Source organism: Parus major, chromosome Z (assembly GCF_001522545.3).
Source record: "Parus major isolate Abel chromosome Z, Parus_major1.1, whole genome shotgun sequence".
In the NCBI taxonomy this organism is placed as follows: Eukaryota; Metazoa; Chordata; class Aves; order Passeriformes; family Paridae; genus Parus; species Parus major.
The window spans coordinates 50,566,876-50,591,627 of record NC_031799.1 but is presented as its reverse complement, the minus strand read 5'-3'; the positions used below and the strand labels follow the sequence as shown (position 1 = coordinate 50,591,627).

Below are 24,752 nucleotides of genomic sequence, written 5' to 3'. Positions count from 1 at the left end.
CATGGTTCTGTGTGATTACTCAGTCTTTTGTCCACTTATAATGTTAACAACACTTGGTCAGAGGCTAATCCCTGAACCTCACCTGGGCTGGCACCTTGCAAAAGTTTCGTTCTTGGATTATGTTATCTGGTTTTAGTGGTTATAGACATCTACAATCTCCTCTGCCCTCTCTTAGCCTTACACATGCCAGTTTATTCAGAAACAGAGCCATTGTTCTCATGCAGCTGTTTTAATCTGTGAGCTTACTGTGTGTGTGTGCTCTTGTCCTCAACAGCAAGCTGTACAAGGGTGACGCAGGCTACTGCAGCACATACAGAGGTGAGGTGTGTAGTGCTCTCTTGGCGAAGAATGCTCTTGTTTTCTTCAACTCCTCGTATGCTGACCCAGAGGAGACCCAAGAGCTGCTTGTGCACACTGCCTGGACTGAACTGAAAATGGTGAGTTCATTCTGCCAACCGGCTGCTGAGTCTCTGCTGTGTAACTACATCTTCCAGGAGTGCAATCCCTCGGGAGCTGGCCCAGCTCCAAAACCAGTGTGCAGGTAAATGAAGAAAAACATGCTCATATTTCACTTTCATTTTGTGGGGATGTGTATGCAGCAGGGGAGTGGTGAGGGACTGTCCAGGCTTGCAGTAGCAAGTGAAGCTGAGTAAAGCTGGGCCCTCTAGGTTTGCACAGAGTTTCCCTTTGCTCCCTCCTCTGCACACACAGACTGATTCAGCTCTCACTGTGCTTATTGCTAGGGTATGGTCTGAATTTGAAGTCCAGACCTCTACATATCAGGTGTTTGGAGAACACTGTTGAAAAGAATTTTCCATTTGAATTATACAGGTAGTTTCAATAATTAACATACTGTTATCTGTTACATCTTACTAGGCCAGTGTGTATACTTTTCATCACTATAAAGAGTAATTGTTTCTTTGGAATTTTGACTAAATTTGGCTCCAGAATATCCAACAAATATGGCCAAGGCAATATGCCAATAATTTAGCAATTCCTGCTATGACAAGAATGTGACAAAAATGATGAGACCAGAGACATTGCTTGTGTAATTGTACCTGATAAACAAAAATTCCAGTGTAGTTATTGTGTCCCTCTATATGCAGAGAAATGTGCATTGAAATTGGGCTGACAGGGACCCCAAGGAGTCCAAAGCTTCTCTCACTATAGTTAATCTACTGTTGACAGGTATTTGTAAACACATCCCAGTGACAGACACTTCTCCCTCTCTATGCAACCTCCTGAGCAGTCCTTCCCTCGTTGTTCCTCGTCCTCCCACCGTGGCCATGGAGCTGAGTTCCTTTCCTCTTTGCAGTGAAATTTTACATCTTTCCCAGATTCTCTGAGGTTGTTCCAAGCTCTGCACATAGCTTTTGCTCCTCTGCCCAGTCCAGGTTTTGTTATTTTTAACTATAACGGAACTATGATTACTTGGTGTGCTTTGCATAGGACAGCCCCCCACATATATATCAGGGTGAAGCTTTCTTTTCTCCTGACATATTCAGCCCCTAGAAACTAGTCATTACCCATTTCACATTTGGGCAGCTGACATCCCTGCCTAAAGTGCACTGTCCTGTTCTTTGTCCTCCTTGGAACACTTTTTAAAATACTATTCGGATCTGCATTTATTGGAAGAGTAAGCCCAGCTCTAGCGTCTCAAATAAAACACAAATCTTTTCTACAGACCTGGGAAGCATACTGCTTGCTGGACTTGGGCTGGATGTCTAATGGCAATAATTTCTCAAGTTATATAGGAGATTTTTAGGACAATCAGCAGCAGTTTTTGTAATCGGGACCTTTTTTGTTGCTCCTCCTTTAATATCTCTAAAACAAAGGCACAGAGGAAAATCCCAGTGTGAACATTGACCATACATTTAGTTTTTTATTTGGTATCTATGCTGCCTAGTATTCTACCATCAACAAGAGGTGGCCTATATCCTACAAAAGAAGATTGTCCAAGGATCCAGGGATAATCTTGCAGCCAAGTACTACAATTTGCTTTTTGCTGGCAGGCTTCTCCCTGCCACCTCAATATTCTGCTCTTTGTTGCTGTGACCTTAAATATATGATCTTTCTGCCTTTTTTCTGTGGCAATATTTATATGTCATCCACACATGCACAGCACATTAGTCAGCTAGGGGTTTTGCACATTGTTCTGCATAGTATTTCAGTTAGATCTCTGCCTTGCTTCATTTACCCCTGCTCATTCCTGGCACTGCAGGGCCAGAACTCACAGTGATTTGACTGAAGACCTGTACTTCTGGAGCAGTTCTAAAATCAGAATTATATAAACCAACATAAATATTGATCTTGATGCACCTGAGCTAACAGTCACATTTGCAAATATGTCTAAATGTTAATGGGCTTGCCTGGAAACCATTTTTCTTCAAATCCATGAACAAATTTTAATTATTCCTCCCTCCTTCCCCCCTGAATTTAATGCAGCTTTCTTCATAAGAAAAGTCCTGGAATAGCATCCTTCCCATTTCCTGTCCTCAGAAGACATCAGCTGAACAACAGTTCTTCCAGACCCCAATACTCGTTTTGATAACTCAGACATCAAATATATACTTCTTAATGGCTGAGAGAGGTCTGGGGGCTCTTGAACATGTCTCACATGGTCTTGGTTACTTTCCAATTCTCTTAACTACTTTTTACTGACAACTTTATGGCTTTCTGCAGAAGCTGGCTAGACTACAAAAGTTTTCAGCTGAAATGCTTCATGAGTAAGAATTTAACTCAGATGTGGGAGAGTTCTCCCACTTTTTGAGGGATATAGTGCCCTCAATGTATGTCCATATATTTTTATCTTTTTTTTTTTTTTTCTGCACCAATTTTTCTCCTTCCATATTTTTGGTTTTTTTTTTTTTAATGTTCATTTGGTTTGGAAGCTAGCTATCAAGAGTAACAACAGACAGGTTGAGTAAAAGCTTTTACAAAAGTAACCAGGGTAAAACAAGATGAAATGAAGCAGAAGAAAAAAAAAAACACATGGGAAAAGTTCACTATGTAAATTTAGATGCAAATTGATTAAGATGAGAGTTCTTAAGGTAAAGTGATGTTTCATCTAAAATTCTCAATTATGTCTGCCTCTTGTCACTGGCTGCTATTGCAATAGAAGAAGTACCCCCAGTTTCTGTTTCAGTCACTGCTGATAGGAAGTGATCAGGCTGTAGGGAACACTCTTGTATTGGGGAAAGTCTCTCTTTGTTTGTGTCTGTGTACCCCCACCTCCTTTTACATGGTCTCTCCTGGTCCCTAGAAGCACTACTGGCAGACTTGCTGTCCTCTTCCATTTCTGTTCTTTGTCCATCTGTCATTTACATGACCTAACATTTCTAATAATAAACTGAATGCCTGTGACCTCAGCAAGCGCTGCCTGCTCAGCATCAGGTGCTACAACAACGGTATGAGCCCAGCTAGAGGTGGCTAACCATGCCTCCCTCTGGCTGCCTTGCCATTCTTCCAGGGTGCAGATAACCTTCCTTTAACCCTGGTGCACACAGGATTGCAGAAGAATGGTCTTTTCTGTTTTGTAATTGAACACCGAATAAAGGGCTTATTTAAGGATGCTCAGGATCCAGGAACGAACAGAGCTAATTCAATCCAGATCTCCCAAGTCTCATCCAGTGCTTCAAATGCAAGTTTTTCTCATTTCCCTATTGTGAAGTAAAGAAAGTATTTCTTTACTTCACAAGGTCATTCCTGTTCCACATGTAGCTTAACATAAAAAAAAATATATATTTGCCATCTGGCTGCATTCTGACTTCCATGGAAAGGAGGAAGAAATAAACCAGGACTGGCTAAAACCCAGCACAGAGCAGCTGGGCATTGATGATTTCAGCCTGCTGAATGGAAGGACATCCATTACTGTTGCAGAAAAGCTGTTTCTCTGGTAGAATTCCCAATGACCTCCATCCTTCAGGTGCTTTAGAGGGTTTGCAGTGTTGTTAGCCATTGCTGAAACTCATGACCATCTGCTCTTGCCAAAACTGTTGTATAATTAAAGAGATTACATCAACCCACCAGGTGGTGAATTTGGCTAAGTCTTTTACCACAGACCCTGGAAGTACCTTTCTCTTTCTGCATCATTGTGTGATGGTGGGGAAAGTTGTGGATCTGGGAAAGACATCAGCTGAACTGTGCAAGAGAAATCTCTGCACATAACCTCAAAGCTGAGTTTGTAATCCAGGCTCTCAAGAATGGCTACACAGATAAACAAATCACTGATAAATTGACCAATACAACATTATGGTGTGCTTTCTTTTTTTTTTTTTNAAACAAATCACTGATAAATTGACCAATACAACATTATGGTGTGCTTTCTTTTTTTTTTTTTCCTAGTGCAGGAAAATTTGGGCATTATGTTAAAAGTTTTTCTTTTTTTTTCTTAGTCCTGCCTTGCCCATCTTCACAAACAATTTCTGATATAAGGCCCATTTAAGCATCCAAAGCACTTCTTGTCAGGGAGTATTTCAAATTTTTATGGAGGTAATACATTAGGTGGGAGACAAGTCACTTTTTTACCAGGCAATCAAAAGCTTTTACTGCAGATATTTACAGAGAAAAAATGGACTTAAAGTTGCCTGTAGAGACAATAAAAAAGTCCTTTTTCCTTTGTTCAATGAGACTAAAAGTATATGCAAATGTTTAATATAAGAAGGTTAAGAACTGCAGCTTAATTGCATCTTGGTTTTAGTAGGTTACACTTTAATGTACAATTTATAGAAGCCAAGTGAGATTTTTAGAGTATACTGAAAATTCTAACTCTAGATATAAGAGGGAGACTATTTGCAAGAGCATGTAGTGACAGGACAAGAGGGAATGTCTTAAAATTGAAAGAGAAAAGGTTTAGATTTTATAATACAGAAGAAATTATTTACTGTGAGGGTAGTAAGATGTTGGCACTGGTGGCCCAGGGAAGCAGTGTGTGCCTCATCCCTGGAAGTGTCCAAGGCCGGGTTGAATGGGGCTTGGAGCAACCTGGTCCAGTGGCAGGTGTCCCTGTCCATGGGAGGGAGTTGGAATTAGATGATCTTTGATGTCTCTTACAACACAAACCATTCTATGATTCTATGATGTTTATTAGTAGAAGATGTCAAAAAATCTGTAGAAAAAAATAGGAATGAACTTCTCATATCTTGGTGCGTGTTGTGTTTTGAGCATAACCCTGCTTCATTAAAAATGTAGGTTTGTATATTTCTTAAAGGAAGCTGTTGCATTTCATACAGTTTCCTTTATGGTTTATGAGCCAGACAGACTGGCTTTAAAGAAGTGTCACCCCATTAATGGATTTCTGTCAGCCTGCATAACCCTGCATACCACTGCTAAGTGCAGCCATTTTTTTCAAGCCATTGACAACTGTATTTCACTGTTTTTTGCAAAACAATGTAGAGAGAATTGCCTTGCTGTAAAGGATCTCTACTGCTTTAAGGAATGGCTCTCAATGGAGGAGAACTCTCAGAAGGGGATTTACAAGCCAGGACTGATGCTGCTCACTCTTCCTGAATGCAACAGGTTGCCCAGCCTGCACCAGAATCCCGGCTCCTGCACCCGCATCCCTTTCTTTGGTAAGGTGGCACTTTCTGCTGATTATCCAGAGAGATGTGTTCTTGGTAAGGGAGAGGTGAAAGGTACGATCCATAATTTACAACTGAAGTAAAAGATGATGGTGCGTACTGTCCTGCCAGCACCTGTGCATGGAATAGTGACAGCTGCTTTGGCTGTTTGCCTTTTCGTGCAACTGGGGTACGAGAAAAATCCCTCAAGCAAATAAAGCCTGGATCTTTATTGAGAAGATCATAAAAATCTCAAAAAACAGTCTTAATAATACAAAATTGCTATTCAAGGAGCTCTTGCAAGGAAACAAACTGTTTAACCACTCCTAGGGAGAGAACCTTTTCCTGTAATGTGCTTCTCAGTGAGCATCCAGTGATATTGCATCCTGGACAATCCTTCCTTACATCTTGTCTTCTCTTTTTACAGATTTTAAGAAGGAGAACATAACCAGTAAGTAGACTGCTCTGGACTCTAAGTTTTTAAAGATGGACATGATATTCTTCATTGAAGCTGCCATTTGCACAGTATTTTTTGTTTTCTGCTGGTCCTGTATGGCTGAATTTAGTTGATTACTGAAGAACATCTGTGTTCATCCATGTTTCCACATCCAAGGCATGGGAAAACATATTTCCAGATCTTCAGAGGTGGGGAGACCATGGGCTGGTAACTTTTTATGAGATGTTTTAGATGGTACCCTCCCCTCCAGCTGTTGCCTTTTCTTTCTACCTATTACTTTTCATTCCCCTCTACCCATAATTGTATTTCTGATTCTGAGGTCATCCCAGCCTTATATGTTAACCACATGGTTACCTATGTCAACCTGGGCTTGCAAGACCTTAAGCTCCCAGCACTCCCCTCAAATCACCTCTGAAGTCTGGCTATTTCTTGTATGAGACTCCCAAGACCAGTGGTGAGACCCAGACTCATGCAGTGCTGCTTTGACTTCTGTCAGGTTCCCACCCTGCTGCTGGTCATGGCTGAAACACACACACACAACCCTTCCACTCAGGTGCAGTTGCGATTTCAAGCTCAGACACTGAATTCCTCTCATTAGAAAGAAGGAGAATCTCTCTCTTGCCATGCATCTAAGCAGGTGAGGTCTGCAGATTTGGCAGTGGCAGGCACCTTCTGCATGGAGAGACAGGGAAAGTACAAAAAAAAAAAGGTCAAGAATTTTGGGGGAATATTCTTTCACAGAAAGACTCCACTTGACAGCCCAAGACATCGGGGCCTGGTGGTGCACACATAGAGACAACAGTTTTGGCACCCTGTGGGCCAGTGCCTACAGCCTGCAAGTACAGCAATCCCTGCCCTAGTGGAGGGACAAGAGACAGGTGTCAGCATATGAGTGGAACATTTATAGGATGGCTTTAGTCTCCCCACAGATGTTTCAGCATATATCTCTCTCTCCTGTGTATGCATAGCCTTTTTTGTTCAGCTTCCACAACATTTATCCAGAGTGGTATTCAGTCACTAACCAGGAAGATATAACAGTAATATTTTAGTAATGTTGCTCCCTCTTTTTTACTTTAGACCCACTGTTATGTACATAAGGGTTTGTTGAGCATGAACTGAACTGTTTTCTAGCTTCCTATCAAATTTTTCATTAATGCCTAAATGGACCAGCTATATTATTCTCTCTTTGTAGCATGACAGTCGATGAAAACATCTGCATTTCCAGAGTATGAATGATTCAGAGATTCTTTCTTAGTGTTGCTCTTGCCCCTAAAGCTCTCCACATTCATCTTTTAAGGTGTCCTACTGACATATATTTCAGATCTGTGCAAAAGTCTTTTTCATGTTTATTACTAGCTGTGTCATGAGGCATGTTTCAAGTGCTGCTTTCCTTGCCTTTGACTGTGAAAAAAGTAAAGTTCTGGGCTCAGGTACACAAGTACTTCCAGGACAGCTTAACAAGATTTTACACTTCTGCAGAGCTACATGTGTGAGTCATAAATACATAATTCATGTATCAGTCAAAGAAATCCACATTGAAGTATTTTATTTTGCGTTTGTGAAGGGTTTAAATGTTACCATAAAGTCTGTGATTATTCCTCTACTGAAGTGTTTGGATGCCTCAGGACTACAGGAACTCAATCCTTTGTTTAAGCTCACTCACATGGAGTTAACACTTTAAAGGCAGTGTGTCTACCTACGTGTGTATAGTGTCTGCTACCTGGTGAAAATTCAGTAACATGAGAGTCTATCACAATGTTTAACTGCATTCCTGAGTGCAGTGTGTGATGCAAGAAAACATTAGATAGTCATAATAGTGTATTGACTATGGTCCTTGTGCATGAGAAAAAGTAAAATCCACAAAGACACATAGCATTGTGTCAAATTTGGGTCAACCTTTATGCAAAGCTTTCAGGAAGATGTAAAATATTTGCTTTAAAATGTCATTATTTTCGGACACATCATATTTCTTCTTGTTCTTTCTTTTCCTAAGGTGCAAGATTATGAACATAATAGAAAATAAAATTATGACAAAAGAATTTGCTGGTTTGTTAGTTTTTCTACCAAGGCTAGCAATGTAGTGGACCCTAACATATGCCATTGATCACAATGTTAGCCTTGGCTCAGCTGAGTTTAGAGATTAGCTACTATGTACTGAAATGCGTAAGGCTGCATCTCCTTTGCTGTCTTTCTGCTTCCTAGATTATGCCAGCAGGCATTAAACTCCCCTATGAGGACAGGTGTATATGAGGATATATGTCCTATGAGGACATTAATGACTATTCCTGCAGTAAAATTTCCAGATTTTCTGCCTAATTTTTCTGCAGCTGGAACAAGCCCACTGTCTGCAATGACTACACTACCTTCTTTATAATGAACATTGTTTTATACTGATACCATTCCTTAGATCACAGTTCAGATCATACTTAAGGGTATGGTTTCCATGCATGCTGAATACCATAGGCTGTTTCCAAATAATCAAAGAGGGTAATCACTGTACAGAAGCAGGAGGAGGGAAACTTTATGAATCCCAGCTCCTTGCTGCCAACCTGAGGAACCCGAGTTCTTTCTATCATTCAAGAACCCAGGCTGTGAATCATGGAGGCATTGCTGGGATTTGCTTTCTGCCTTGGTTTGGTTTGGGTGGGTTCAGTGTTGCTCTGTCCTGCACTTTCTGCATGATGTATTGTGAGCTAGGTAGTTGCAGCTCAATCATCACAGCCACATGGCCTGTTTTCTCAATCTGAGAGAGATGCAGTGCCCTCTTTGAAGTTTTACCAGATTTCCCTCTTTGTATTAAGTGTAAAATCCATTAGAGTGCAAGCAGGAGGCTAAGCTGCACCCTTCCCATGTTCTCTAGCCCTTCTCTGTGTTTCATATCTGATGCTGTCAGACGTTCTCATGTAATGATATGAACTTTATTCTTGTGAGTCTCTGCTGCAGGACATGGTCTGAAATGCCTTGACCCCATATTTTCTTTTCTCTCCCAGGGACTTGCTACAGCGGCAATGGCCAGTTTTACCAGGGCACAGCCAATGTCACAGCATCTGGCATTCCCTGCCAGAAGTGGAGTGATCAGGTACATGTCAGTATGAGATCCACCAAATGGAGACCTGTGCTCAAGATTTGCTTTTTCTCAGAGTCAGGCAGCCCCATCTCAGTGAAAGAGATGAGCGGGGAAGAGATTGTCTCCATTCCTGAGCTCATTGGTGTTTTGCAGTCTCACCATATTTCAATCTGCAAGTTCCCCTTACTGTATCAAGATGCATTCTCTGTCTTTTCAGGTGACTGAAAAGCTGTTTCAAGAAAGGCTCTGTCTTGCTTCACTCTTTGGTGGTTTTTTTCCATTTTTAAAAGTAATAATAGCAGGGAAAATGATGCTGAAACACTAATACAATTTGCTTCCTCCCCCAAGGCTCCCCATTTGCATAGGAGGACTCCTCAGGTTTTCCCTGAGCTGTTTGATGCGGAGAATTACTGCCGTAATCCAGGAGGTGAGAACGAGCGTCCCTGGTGCTACACAAAGGATCCAGCTGTGACCTGGGAATATTGCAGCGTGTCTCCCTGTGGAGACGGTAGGCAACTGCACTTTATAATTCCTGTAGTTATTTTGTGGCCATGCAAGGTGTTTGCATCCTGAGTACACCAATCTGTTCTGTCTTCTGGATTCAGCTAGCTCTGGGTCATCTCGTAGATTCACTCAGCATCTTTAAACAGAAGGTTTACTGTGCCCCATGAAGAGGGGAAAATGAAGACAGGCAAATCAAGTGCCTTGCCCTAGGTTATTTAAACAACAAAGATTAAATGAAATGTCTTGTGCTATTCTGAAAAATTGATTTGTCACACCTTTTAGAAGGTAGGGTTTCAGGCTGTTTTCCAAAGTTGTTTGGAGTGTTTTTTTTTTAGTGATAATCCACCCCAATTTTAACTAAAAATAAGCCTGAAAAAAATGGAAACATATTTGTTTTTTGATGTTGAAGCTAAGTCTTCCTGTTATTTCTTGTTTAAGGAACAGACCAATTTTTTGAAAATATTTCATCCAAGATTCCCAGTTTCTGGGTTTCAGTGCTTAGAAATAAGACTGCATTTGGAAACTTCATGCATGGGGAACAAGGGTTCCATGGACATAAGTGAACACAAGAAATTTTCAGTTTAACTGGCAATTAAAAAGAGGAAGTGTTTAAATTTATTTCTTCTGTCCTCAATCATTTCATGCAGAGAATAGCATTTTCTAGAATGTCTCAGAAACTACTCCACAGGTAGTTATGTGATTTCCCCCTTCCCCCCATAATACAGCCAAGTGTGCTTTAAACTTGTTTTCCACATCTTCCCCATAAAGACACTGAGATGCAAATTACTGGGAGCAAGAGGATTTTTTGGGAAAGTATCATTCTGTGTACTTGGTCTTACACTCCTCCTTGGAGAGTCCTTTTAAGATACACGATACATTGTGTTTTCCACTGTGCACCATTGATCTTTCTCACTGCAGACATTACTATATTTGAATACTGTTGAGACTATCAGATGTGACCTCCCATTTGTAACTCTTGCAAATACTCTATACCAAAACTGTGTTCCCAGCTCAATGGGAACTATATATCAGTCTTACCAGATCTTGGTTTTTCACATGTGGCAAGCACAAATGTGTCTTCCTTCCTGCAGACTAAGCTTCCCTAGTATGATACTATCATGTGGTCATACAGTTGTATCTGTAATGTCAGTAATTCCCAGGATGACAGGCTAGCTCTGTGAATTCCTCTTAGAAAAAGCTCCATAAACTAGCAAAGGCATAACCCTCTGATTTTATTTATGTTGCAGCATTGTTATCACTGGGAACGAGAAAACCAAATGGAGAGACTCTAAGTCTTCCCCCTTCTCCTTCCCCTACATACTCCATGACCGTTATCATCTCGATCATCTCCAGCTTTGCTCTGGTTGTGATCTTTGGCATTATCACCCTGCTTTGCTGCCGTCATCGAAAACAGTGGAAGAACAAAAAAAGGTAGAACTTGGAACTTAGTTCAGTGCAAGAAATGATGCTTTGAAAAAAGGGCTTTCTTGTTTTTGGGAGTGAAGTCCTGTGGACACCTGGTAGGGCACTGCAGCCCTCCCTTTGCCTGTGGCAGCCCAGTGTAAGTTTTGTTGAACTCCTGTGCTAGAGCAGAAGGTGGCCAGGTGACTAGGGACATGGCATGACACCTTGCTGCAAGGCTTCTCTAGTAGCCCTGCCACACCTTCCTTTTCCATCCTGAAAGAAATAAGCTCAGGAGGAGGTATAGATAGTCATCTCCTGGGTGAGGGCTGTGCCTCTCCTGGGTGAGGGCTGTGCCCACACTGACCAAAAATCACTCCATTGTTTCAGAGACTCGGAGACACCAACTCTCACCACTCTGCCCTCCGAACTGCTCCTGGACCGGCTGCACCCCAACCCAATGTACCAGCGCATGCCTCTTCTCCTCAATCCAAAATTGCTTAGCCTGGAGTATCCCAGGAACAATATTGAATATGTGAGAGATATTGGGGAGGGAGCATTTGGGAGAGTCTTCCAAGCCAGGTAAGCAGTCTATTTGTGAGTCTTCTTTATCTGAAGATACTTGTGAAAAATTGGCACTGGAAATCCATCCATCCATCCATCCATCCATCCATCCATCCATCCATCCATCCATCCATCCATCCATCCATCCATTCTCAAATGCGTGTGTACCAAATGGTACACAACACTCAGGTTTGGAAAATTGTTTTTGTTGTCCACTGCTGTCAATATTTGTTAAACTTTTGCCACAAATTACTCTTTTCTAATCTCTAGTAGATGTAATGCCCTACACACATACTATAGTCTGGTGTGAAAGTTCAGCTAAATTTTCCCAAGAGTACTGATGCCTGTGACATCTGACCTGTTGTGAAGTTCTTGCATTTCCCAGTATTTATGAATTGGCAGTGAGTGTTGATCTCCTTTATAACACCAATACTGATCTGTGTAGTTACTATAGAAGTCATTGTGTCATACTTCAGTTCAGTTCCAACCAAATTTCAATTTGATTGGAAAAAATCAAAAGTTGGAAAACCAAACCAAACCAAACCAAACCAAACCAAACCAAACCAAACCAAACCAAACCAAACCAAACCAAACCCCCTAAAAATCCCCTAAAAATCCTCCCACATAGGCCAGTGAGGGAGTGGGGGGAAGGGGGGATATGTGGCTGTGTGTCTGTGATATCCCAACCTTAATGGGAAGCGTTCATCCAAGATTTTTAGGTGCTCATGGGTGAAAGGAACAGTAAAAGTCAGAGTATCCGCAAAAGTGGACGAATTTTTATTAGTAAATTACACATCTGCCATAGAAATAGCTGTTTTACAGTCCTTGACCTCCTATATAAGCACAGGGCAGCGGGTTTTGAATAAAGGGGTAGTGTGAAAAGGAAGTGAGACAGAAAAACGGATTAGAGATGGAAGGAGAGAAAGTAAGGAAGAAAGGAAGAAAGAGAGATCAATGGTCCTGGCTCCACCATTAATTCAGTTGACAGAAACTTGAGGCTTCTGGGGCACATATGTGCCCAGGTTTTGTGGAGGTACATTTTAATAGTAAAATTTCTGTGACTTGGAGCTAACTTTCTCACTTTCTATACAAGTGAGTTTTCATGGGCAGCCCATTTTTCCAGACCTTTCTGGAAATGGTTTTGGGGATTTGGAAGTCTTGGGTGCTCTTGATCCCTCCTTGCAGTCTATTCCCACTTACTTCTCAGCCTCATTCCTGCACTTCTGATGTATGGTGGTGTGCTTATCTCCAGGAGCCAGAACAAGGACACTTGTCTCAGAAAAATGTTGCCCTACCGCTGTATGGCCCCTTTCTCCAGCCATAACAATCCTTGGTTGGCTCCATGGCTATCTGGATATCGGTGTTTGAGTAACACACATAAATTCCCTTATCTCTAGACTTCTACAGTGTACCCTTTAGATAGTTTCTCACTTTTTATTTTTGGCATTTGCAGCCACTGTTACCTGTTTTAAACCCAAGATATTACATGACAGCCCAGCTCTGATAGTATCATGGAAGATGAGATTGTGCACTTTCACAAATGTGAAAAATCTTTAACTGACAAGGCCAAAAATGAGGAGGATGGAAGATGTCTAGCTTTTCTTGACAAAATCCACAATTTCTGCAAGACAACCTTTGAACAGTAATAGTTTCCTCCTAAAGTCCCATCCCCAAATTCCTAGAAGAAAGTGTACAGGCTGCATAGTTCCCTGCTTAGTCAGGGCAGTTATCTTTGTCTTTTGCTGTTAACAAGTATGGGGCATGGCTGATTATGTAGTTGCAGTAGTGAATGATGACATCATAAAAACCCAGGGAAGGATCAGGGTCCCACCATGGACCAAGATCTGCTTGGTGAAATGCTTCTGCTGACTGACAAATCAAAGGACTATCCTTGCAAAAAGCAGTCATAATTCAGGTATTTGTAATGTTTGTAGTTACGCAGTTGGTGTACCTGCTAGAAAATTAGTTCTGTACAGGTTAAATGTGTGCAGCTGGGAAACAATTTCAATAGCTGTCATGGATTTTTTTTTCCTAATGAAAAGATAAATTATTTCTTATGGAAGAAAGCAGGCATACTTTTCTTTATTACAGAGAGAACTAAAAATAACAAAATTCAAAGGGCATGCAGTAGGAATGTCACAGACGCTTAGCCTGTGATGAATTGTTAGCCTGGATGGCCAAATGCATCTGAACTTGAAACAAGAACAAAGCTATAGACACTGCACTACAGCTGTGCTTGGGCCACTGCACACCGGGGTGCAGGGCAGCTCCACCCCAGCCTCAGCACAGTGCTCGGGGTGCCCTGAGGTGCCTCACCTTCCTGCTCATGCTGCAGGAGTCTTCACCTGTGCGTGAGCAGGACAGACATTCTTTCTGCCAAGTTCTGCTTTGGCTGTGCTCTGGGAGCTTTAATACTATGTGAGTGCTGCACAGACCCTTCTGAGCTTGAAATGACTTTCACTGACATCAAGCAAGGGCATTCAAATGTCACTAAAGTGCTAGTTAAGCAAGTGCCAAAGTGGTGTAAAGGCCTTTTATGTGGATTTCATCTACTTCAGCACTGCAATTTCTTTCAACTAACACTTTTTGTTATTGTCAGTATAACAAAAAGCTAGGAGAAAAAGACACGGGAGGGGAAAAAGAGAGCATCACGTCTTATCTAGCATTTGCAAATTGAGGAGAACCACATCCTGAGAGATGCTTGCTCTCTATGGCTCAAGGAAAGAGCCACAGAAATATTGCTTCTGAGGGACCTCCATTTTTTTATTACCATCTCTATCAAAAAGGCCTCCAAGTCTTTAGAATTCCTTACAATAAGCTGTGAACATTTCTGTGCACTGCTGACAGACCAGTGCAGACCCCATATATACTAGTACAAGCTGTGTGTCAATCCAGGTTACTGGAAATGATGAAAACTCAAATTATTACCTTCCTATCTCAGAAGGATAAAATGTACTTTACTGCATGTGTTAAATGGCCATCTCAAGCTAAGTTTAGCAATCCTCTTACTTCTCCTGCTCTCATGTTTCTCGCTCTTCTGTAAACACAGCTCTGCACTCAGTGCCAGTGATGCCTTTGCCAGTTGGCTGCTGTGAGTCCTGATTCAGTGTTTACTCACTCCTGGGTCAAGCAACATGTTAGGACAGGAAGTGTCTAGCTATCATTTACTAGATTCTCCTGAAAGGCTGCTGTCTTCACCAGGAACAGCTTCACACTTGGAAGGATAAGGAAGTAACCCTGCTTAGAACAAAATTCAGGGCCTGGCTCAGGTCTGCTCCAGCTGGGTCTTTGTGGCTGATTGTCCTCCTGGGAGGACCACGCAGGCCCCACAAGCCACCAGAGCACCAGCTCCGTGCAGTTCAGTACAAACCTGCATGCAAGTTTTGTCCCTGAGCTGGGGCTGTGTGGTCCAGGCTAAGCCTGAAGATCAGGACTGTTGAAAAGCCTGGGTGTGGAGTCTTTGGTAGCAGGCCAGTATGGAGTTTTTGTTAGTAGGCTGGTAGAGCTACACTACAAATGCACAACTTGTTGTCCCTCCTTAGAGACAAAGCTGTCCCTAAGGTCAGAGCTTCTTGACAGAAGTTTCCTCATGTGCTCTCCATTTGCAAAGGGTATTTGACCTGCCATCTCATATATAGCTGAAAGATAGTGTGGGTGTTAATTAAAAAAAACCCCAGCCTTCCCTGCCCCTTCAAAAAGCAGCCCCTGCTGACTCAGAGCAGTCTCCTGCTCATATATTAATTAACCAAAGGATAGGGTAAAGGTAGATTCCCACCAGACTCAGTAGATATTAATTGCATTATTTAATGATCTAAGCAAAACTACCCAACTGTTGTGGTGAGCAAGATGGGGACAGGACGCAATCTCAAATACAGGTTCAGGCTGCTCTTCTTTTTTTTACATAGTTACTGTTTTGAAAGGAAAACCTGTATGTAACGTCTAAGTTAGACATTCTCTAGGCAGGCTCAGGATGAAATTCCTAACTGCACCTCTGTTACATGCCTTTGAAAGGTTTGTACTTAAATGCCAATTGATGCCTCTGGTGCACAAATCCATTGGTGCTGAAGCAGGCAAAGAGGTGTTGCTGTCCCCCCTGTGCACAAACAGTGTAAATTTCTCCTCAGCTTTTAATTAATTAATTGCAAGAGAGATTACCTAAGGTAATTTCTTTTGATGCTTCCCAGTTCTAGAAAAGAATTAGCCCATTTTTTGTAAAACCCTTTCTGGCCCTCCACCTAAATTCTTCAGCTCAGAGGCAGCAGTTTCCCACAGCTACCCTGCTGTTGTGCCCCTATCACTTGTGCAAAGACTGTCTTTAGGGCATGAAAGAAGTTAACTTTGACAGCTATCTGCCAAGACTTCAGACTCGGTCTCTGTGGCTGATCAGTGTGAGTTTCCCAGGTCTGCTAAGAACTGTACTGAGTCACCATGAGCTATCAAAGGTGAAATTTCTGGCTTTTGCCTGAAGGCCAGTTAAAAGACCCTGTGCAGCTTAACTTGGTTACATTTAGTTTAGTTTACAGGAATCAGTGAAATTGGGTGGTTGGGTGTACATCAGCTTGGGGTGAGTTTCTGTCTCCAAAGCGGGCAGGACTGGGCTCTGCCTACTCTTGCTTTGGCACTGTGCTGGGTCTGCTAGTCAGGAGTGAGTGGTGATCTGTAAGACTATTTGGAAGACATAAAGGCCTCCTATTTTTACTTTTAAATTCTCTATTATTTTGTTAAGGCTGCTGTGGCTGCAGGCTCTAGTGCTGAGAATTGACAGCAGGTGGTAGGTGCTTGTATTCCTCCCCTCCTAGTAGACTGTAAACTGGTTGCCAGCGCAGGGGAAAAGAAGGAAGACACTGTGCTGTAATAGAGGCAGTAGTAGACAAGTGTGGGGTCTGATTCTCTGCTCTGGCATGCCAGACCTCCTTGCCTGAGTGTCTCAGCTGTGATCTAGCCACCTGTGATTCCTTTCTTGATGGACACCCTGCCATCCAGTGACATTTGACATTTACAGCATCCAAGTGCAACTGTTGCAACTGCCATGTGTCTGAAGTAGAAGACAAGGAAGCTGGAAGTTTGCTTTGGAAATTGGAGTCTCCTCTAGGTGCTACTGAGCAGTAAAATAAGCTGGCATTCGAGCAATGGGAGGGCAGTCTGGCTGGTGTAGTAACATGATGCATGTTACTACATGGCACCACTCTCTATGGGCTCTGGCTGGCTACCTGTACGGAATGTCTTTTAGCTCCGAGGCCCCTGGGAAGAATTTGTGCAGGAAACAAAATGTATGTCTGAGGTCTGGTGCATGTTTGAAAGGTGGAAAGTTACCCTTCTCCAGCAACAGCTATCCCTAATTCTTTGGCAAGCCCATCTAATTAAATATGTTAAGGGATAAGAAAACAAGTGTGTTGCTATAAGTCAGGATTCTGTTTCCTAAGGATTTGTGTCTATAAATTTTAGCTGAAGATTCACCAGTGTCAAAATGTGTGTATTTACACATTAACTTGTTCTTCAGACAAGTTTGCTTTGTCCCTTCTGTCCTGTCATGTGTTTCCACAAAATCTTGCAGGAATATTAACTGTTTACTAGACCTCAGCTACACCACATTACATCCAGCTGAAATTAGCTAATAATTTTATAATTTATTGAATTAAAAGTGCATACACGTGCCACACACACATACACAGAGAACAGAAACAAAAGGCTATTTTCCTTAGGAAACCAAGGGAACTTGGTTGGAACACTTATTGTTATTGTTACTTTTACTCTAACAGTAGCCAGATATACCAAAGTCACCATTGTGCCAGGTATGGGAAAGGAGGCTCTTTCATTAATTTCATAGAAATACGTTTATTTTTAACTCAGCCATTACACCCCAAAAGTAATTGTTTGGACTGAAGAGTCCATCCTGTCCTCCATAAAGTTTAGGATGTGATCTCCAGCCTAGGGAGAGGTTGCTTCTTACCAACCTGTTACTTATTTACACCTTTACCAGACATGGTAATGAGTCTGTAAGCAGCAAGGCCAGTAATCAAAAAAAGCTATACTGAATCTAGTCCCCCCTGAACCAAATTAGACATATCTATAATATGCAATGCATATTGCAGTCTCAAGAGATGAAACTGGGCTTTAAGGTTCCTTCTGTTGGTTTTCAGCCTTTTTTTTTTTTTTTTTTTTTTTTTTTTTTATTTCTTGTTGGTCAGCCTCTCTTTTTTTATCAGAAACAAAACCTATATTTAGTGTGCATCTATTCATCACTGATGGTTTCCTCTCTTCCCTCTTGTTGCAGGGCCCCAGGGCTGCTGCCATATGAACCTTTCACCATGGTAGCAGTGAAAATGCTGAAGGAGGAAGCATCTGCAGACATGCAGGCCGACTTTCAGAGGGAAGCAGCTCTCATGGCAGAGTTTGACAATCCGAATATCGTCAAGCTTTTAGGTATCTCAGTGAGGCATCCTGTTGCCTTAACAGGATGGTGCATCACAGCAAAGACTCCTCATGCTGCACTGAGTATACTGCTGGCCATCTTGCTGCCTAGCTCTGCTTCCAGTCTAGTAACTTTGACACAGATGTCTTGCAGTGAAGACATGAACTTCCTGGAACTGTGATTTATTTTGTGGGTACTGAAAAGAAATAGCACAAGTTTTGTTAGTCTTATAGGTCCCACTTACTATTGTGATGTCTGAACACTTAATAGCATTAAAAAAACCAAAATTAAATGAACAAAAAAAGCCAGCCACAAAACTGGTCTCTTCCTTTCCTTCCATTCTCATCTCTAAGGACATCTCTCTTTGTTGGATTTTTTAAAAAGTCTTGATGCTGCAGCTTGGCTAATAAGACATTTTCTGAGGAGAAAGCTGCTGGCTAAAATATTCTTTTAGAAAATTGTCATTTTTTGTCTGAAGTAGATTCTGCTGGCCAGCTTTATCTGTCAATTGTGCTCTAAGTTGTTGTATGCAGATCTCATTCTCATGAACAGAGGTCTTAATTTATTTCAGTAGGAAGTTCCACAACATTTTGAAATGGATAAAGCACAATTTTGGGAAAGCTGGGTTGGTACCTTGGCTACAGGAAAGAGAAGCAGGAAATACACCAAGCTTGACTAAACTTTGTGTTTACTGTGAATACCTTTTAGGCCAGAAAATGGCACAGGTACAGGCACAAGCTGGTATCACATCATGGGGCTGTGGAGAAACAGCCACATTGTTAAAGACAGCTTAGATGATAAATTGCTCACATACACTTGTCAAATCCCCATGTCATCAGATTGGGAACAGCCATTTGTTTTTCCTCAAAAAAATCAAATATTAGGTCATCAACCAGAACTTCAGATTTTACAATAAGTTGTAAAATCAATTGCTAAATGATGGCCCTAAGAAAGCAAAACACATACATTTTAAATGTTGGCCTTTGCTGGTTAGGGGCAAGCTATCACTGTATGATCAGTAAGGCTCATGGAAGTGTGGTTAATGCTGGCCCACCCACCAATGGAGCTGATGAAGAGCCAAGCATGTGCCCTTCAGTGGGACTGCATTCTCCATCTAACACATATGGCAAATATCTCCCCTCTGCTGTTTGTTTTTGATTTGTCTTTCTTTCATTTTTTAATGTCTGTCATGCCAGAAGTAATTCCTCAACCATCATTTTTTGCATGAGTTGTTTAAAAAAAAAAGAAAAATCTATAAGGGCAGGAATTTCCTTGAAATTCAAGTGTTCCACCAAACCCTTGAACATGCCCCATGTAAATAATTTTGAAGTCTTCCTGCATATGTGTCACCCCTACAACAATACATTGTAATAATACAATAGTCACAACAAATAAAAGAATTAGAAATAACATGATCAGAACTTTAAAGGTTACTTCCTGAATGTCCTTGCAGTTGCACCTGGGAAGAGGCAAAACTGCTGCTAATACAAGCTTAAGCATAAAGCATAAACTTAATTAAACACAAGTCCAAAATTCTGTGTTTTACCTGGGATGTCGAGAAAAATTCTGCATGCAGGCATGTGCATGACTTGTTAGCGTCACCCACAGAGCTCAGCATTAGATCCCTGATGAAGGAACTTCAAAAGAGGCAGCATGCATGCAGATGCAGATGGATGCATGCAAAGTGCATGGTATTTTCATGGTTACCTCTCTCTCTCTGCATTGTTGAAAGCTTCCCTTTTGCTTGTTTTTGACTTTTTGGCTTTTGCACAGCAGAACTCCCTTTGCTACCCAAATGACCTGTGTGGTCTGTCCTCTGCCAGGCGTGTGTGCAGTTGGGAAGCCGATGTGCCTGCTGTTCGAGTACATGGCCTATGGGGATCTAAACGAGTACCTGCGCGACCGCTCGCCCCGCAACCTCTGCAGCCTGGCGCAGGGCAGTCTGGACACAAGGCTTCGCCTGCCGAACCCCCTGGCACTGTGCTGCACCAGCCAGCTCTGCATTGCCAAGCAGGTCGCTGCTGGCATGGCCTACCTCTCCGAGCGAAAGTTTGTCCACCGGGATTTGGCCACCAGGAACTGCCTGGTCGGGGAGAACATGGTGGTCAAAATCGCAGATTTTGGTCTCTCGAGGAACATGTATTCGGCTGACTATTACAAGGCAAATGAGAACGATGCCATCCCCATCCGCTGGATGCCTCCTGAGTCCATTTTCTACAACCGCTACACCACAGAGTCCGATGTGTGGGCCTACGGAGTGGTGCTGTGGGAGATCTTCTCCTATGGCATGCAGCCTTACTACGGGATGGCTCACGAGGAGGTCATCTACTATGTGAGGGATGGGAATGTCCTCTCCTGCCCAGACAATTGTCCCCTGGAGCTCTACAACCTGATGCGCCTCTGCTGGAGCAAGTTGCCTGCTGACCGGCCGGGCTTTGCCAGCATCCACCGCATCTTGGAGCGCATGTACGAGAGGGCCGTGGACAACATGTCTGTCTGAGGGACGCATTTCCTTCTTTGTCTCCAGTGTCCACCTATCCAGACTGACCTGGACTGTGAGCTCCTGAGCGATGGTGGCTTCACACAATGTCCCACTCAGGGAGGAGAAAGAGCTTGTTCCACTGCCAAGCAAGAAATATAGACTGCACCCTTATGCACCTCCTTGAGTGGGACTGAACTTTAGCCACCAAGATAGGCCTCCTCAGATTAGTGAGAGTGCTGGTCATGCTAACTCAGTACTTATATTTAGCATTTCCAGGAGCACAGAGTTACCCAGGGAAAGCAAACAAATATTTCTTCCTAACCGCTGTTTCTTCCCTTCCTAACAGATCCCACCATGCTCTTCTGCACTCTCGGCTTTTACCTTTTTTTCCCCTTTCTCTTACGTTTTCAAAAGTTATTTAAAAAAAGATTGCAGAGTTCAATCTTCTTTTGGGGATACCGTTTATTGTTTTATTTTTGCATACTGTTTACTATTTGTTTTTGCATACTCAGTCCTTTTTGCAGAAAAAGGATGTTTCTTAAGCCATAGGCTACTATTGTCTTCCTTTTAACTTCTACAATAACACTGACAGAATCAAAACAGGAGCCTGCTGGACCACTGGAAGCCACCTGCATCTTATGTTACAGAGACAGGCAAACTCCTGTCAAGTATGACACTTTCCATTTTCCAGTGTGGGAAATCCAGAGCCACGTTCATTTGATGTTTGTTAGTTTCACCTTAAAGCTTTCCTTAAGCATTGCAACATGTCTTTCCTGCCTTCTGCTGAAGCAGCAAAGCCATTTGGTCCTATGGGAGAAATTCGTCCCAATAGCCTGGTATTGCACCTTGCAGGTATCCAAGGTGTATTTATTTGCCACTGCATGGTCCTCACCATGCTGAAAGCAGGGAGAAATGCATCCACTCTTGCAGAAGTGTGACAGGTGGTATTAACTGTTTATTTCCTTTTCCTTTACAATCTTTGCCTCCTGTTTCTGGTTTTCCTTTCCTGACAGACTCTCTTAAGTTCCATTACAATATTTGCTGGCCCCTCGTGCTGTAGTTTACAGACAGAGAAGTAAGGAAGGTGGATGTCTGCCACCAGTGTCCTTCAGAGACAACCTGTCAGTAAGGAGAATGTGGAGAAAGTGGGTGCACACAAGAAGAATTGCAAACTGTACATCTGCAGGGCAAAGATGAGACTGCAGACTCATCTCCAAACACCAAATGTTTCTCTGCTAAAAGTTCTCCAAATTGTAATGGATACTTTAGTGCCTGAGAAAATTTTATTCCTCTGCTGACAGGTGTAACCTTTTAGCTCCTTGTGGAGTGAGGAGCAGTTGTCCCAGAGCCTCATTGCTGATACAAAATATAGCCTGAGGCAGGGATGTGCATAATGACTGAAGAGGAGGAGTGCAAGGGAATGAGTGTGGGTTCTGTGACTGGGACACACTGGTTTAGCCTAAACAGAAAGCAGCAGCAGAGAGCAGCTATCTATGGTTTCTGAAAGGTAAGCTTGAAAAGGTCTGTGAACCATTATCATGAACAGAACAGGAAAAATCAACTTTCCTCTGCTGCTCTTTTCTTTGTTTGGGTTTTTATTTTGTTGGTTTTGTTGTTCTGTATTTTGTTTTTTTTTCATACAACCATAGTTTGTTCTGATTGTGGTCACAACAGTATAATTTAATGTTTTCAGACCACTGGTGTCACTTTCACTTGGAGCAAAGAGCTTGCAATTACCAAAGACAGTGGCAAGAAAAGAGGTTTGGGCTGCAAATTTTTGAAGTGCTAAAATGGCATCTGCACAGTGAGCACAAAATGGCCAGTGTTGTCTTACTCATTTAGCAGTCCTACCATCATGCTGCTATGACACAACAGTTTACTGAGGTTTGGATGCTAAAGACAAATACTCTTGAAAATTCTGAAGCCCCTAAATTTCAATAAAAAATTATACTGGCTATACTGATATAGCTCTTGTTATCACATTATGACCACCTCGAAGTTTGCATTGTTAAACTTCTGTTAGGTTGTATCAGCTCCCTGTCTGTCTTGCTTGTTCTGAGGAGGCAGAAGTGAGAAGGCAAGCCGGGAGGGATGGGGGAGTGATGCCGAGCCGAGCCGAATACACAGCCCAGGTCTTGCATCATCTCTGTAGGGGAGGGTGCACACTCAAGATCCTTGCAGTGCTCAAGGCATCGGGCATTCTGTCACCCCTCTATAGAGAGGGCAGGGTCAGAAGCTGTGTGTGGGTGATGGTGTGGGGCCAGGTAGCTCACACCTCCTCTGAAGCTGGAATGATTCTTACACTATAAGCAAAGCGCACAGTAAGAGGTGCAAAACCTGCACTGTGTGCAAAATGTAAACAAACACAGCCATGTTCAGTCTGGAGGACAGTCTGCCTTTCTGCCTTCTAGGATCCCACTTAGGACCTAGGATCTTCAGTTGTTCATTCTCCCATTACCCCCGGAAAATGATTTTAAAACTGTAATCACTGTTTTCTTCTTGTTAGCTGCCTGTAATGCCATATGCTTGGAATTTTCACTCACTTTCTTTGTGAAATAAGAACTCCCATAAACTTGAAAGTGTAGCCCTTTTCATCTAATTTTCCTAGCCCAAATGCTTCTCTCAGTGGCCCCATATTTAGGGTAACAGTGGAAAATTTGGTCTTCCTCATTCAGCATTCCAGCCTTTGCATTATAAGCGTGTACTGAAGTGTGAGGCAGTCAGTGTCTGCAGGTCAGGAGGGGGAAAGCTTCCTTTCTTGCAGGAGAATAGAGATCATTTCACTCAGAGAAGCTCTCAGCAACAAGCTCTCCAGAGATGGTAATCGCTTCTGTGTACCGATCCAGCAGGAGGGCTTAGCACCTAAATGGTGCTGTCCTTTGAGGATTAAACTGTAGTAGGACTTATGCTGCCTTAGTGTGCAGCTGGATTTTGCCATTTCTTTCTGCTGTATGTTTTTCAGCTTGCTAGGAGATGTAGATTGACTGCTTTCATGACATGCCTTCTTTCACAGATTTTTTTTCTACTCCTTATGTTTAAAATTCTGTTGTCTTCATTCTATGTAATACAGTGTGCTATGCCAGATCCTTCTAGATTCTGTACAATTACCCTGAAACATTAATTATTTTGAACAGGAGTAAACAAAGGGATTATGAGAGAGTAGAAGAGCAAGAAAAGTTTGTTATTCAAAAAAGTTGCTTGGAAGCAAAAATATTTTGCTTCTCTAGTTTGGATTTATAATTCATGTGGAGGAGGATGAATCAAAAATGAACATTTTTGTGTTCATTTTAGAACATTTGTGTGCTGCAAGGTAGAGCACTTTTCTACATTTAGTTCTGTCCATACTGGCCCAAAAAATACAGAATGCTTCATGAATTTACGTGTTGCCATTGTGCAGGGACCATTCTAATACATGAATTTAAAATAAACATTTTGGTGCTTTGGTTCTCCTTCCCACTGATAGCAGAGGGAGCCAGCAACTAGGGCACTGGATGAAAACCCCAAGAAGAGGATTTGCAGCACACATGATAAATCCGTTCCCTTTGCAAGTGTGCTGCCTTGAGCACTGGCAGCATGTGTACGTCTGACCAACCAAATAGCACAGAAATCCTCTCATGTTCCTGTGCCTCCATTTGACAGTTGCATTTAAAATGCACTTTTATAAGCATAAATTCCATAATTGATTTGACACTGTTTGCAACATGATCAAATTTAGTTTGGAGGAAGTTCCTCTCAAACACTTTGTGGGCTAATCGTAGCTGTCTTGTCTCATTTACCCAAGGGAATATACTAGTTATTATTCTGTGATTGTTTCTTATACCTTCCTGAATGATGGCTTTGAAAGACATCTCTAGCAGAGATGTGCACTTCTCATTACGTCAACCTGTGTAACTCATGTGTGCAATATTTTATAAAATAAAGAGACATTGAAAAGGATAATACTATAATACTAATTCTGTTCTCTTTGTTCTCTTCCTTCTCCAGCATGTTTGGGGGTTTTTTGTTCATTTTTTTTTGTTTGTTTGTTTTGGTTTGGTTGTTTTTTGTTTTAGATTTGCTTTTGATTTTGTGGTTTTTTTCTGAAAATGAATATATTTAATTTTATTAAAATATCTGTGTTACAGCTTTTATATCACAGTGGTTATACTGCAGGCAATTGCAGCAATAAGTCAACTTAATGTGTGCTCAAAGGCATGTTGTTTTGGTGGATTAAATTGGGTGCTGTAGGAACACATTAAGAAACTTTACCTTATGAGATCACATTAAGGACTGGACAAGGGAAAGGAGAATGTTTTTACAGTAGTGTG

At 42.0% G+C, this 24,752-nt stretch overlaps 1 protein-coding gene across 1 annotated transcript in view; it reads left to right on the top strand.

Annotated features, from left to right (window-relative positions):
- The window catches only part of MUSK (muscle associated receptor tyrosine kinase), a 58,593-nt gene extending 34,161 nt beyond the window's left edge, over nucleotides 1-24,432 (top strand). The window contains exons 10-18 of the mRNA XM_033511386.1: nucleotides 275-541; nucleotides 5,395-5,570; nucleotides 5,986-6,009; nucleotides 9,006-9,094; nucleotides 9,431-9,590; nucleotides 10,834-11,017; nucleotides 11,378-11,569; nucleotides 17,826-17,974; nucleotides 19,787-24,432. Of these exons, the coding sequence (XP_033367277.1) occupies nucleotides 275-541; nucleotides 5,395-5,570; nucleotides 5,986-6,009; nucleotides 9,006-9,094; nucleotides 9,431-9,590; nucleotides 10,834-11,017; nucleotides 11,378-11,569; nucleotides 17,826-17,974; nucleotides 19,787-20,463 (1,918 nt within the window). The 3' untranslated portion in view covers nucleotides 20,464-24,432. The remainder of the gene's footprint in view (nucleotides 1-274; nucleotides 542-5,394; nucleotides 5,571-5,985; nucleotides 6,010-9,005; nucleotides 9,095-9,430; nucleotides 9,591-10,833; nucleotides 11,018-11,377; nucleotides 11,570-17,825; nucleotides 17,975-19,786) is intronic.
- Nucleotides 24,433-24,752: the final 320 nt, after the last annotated feature.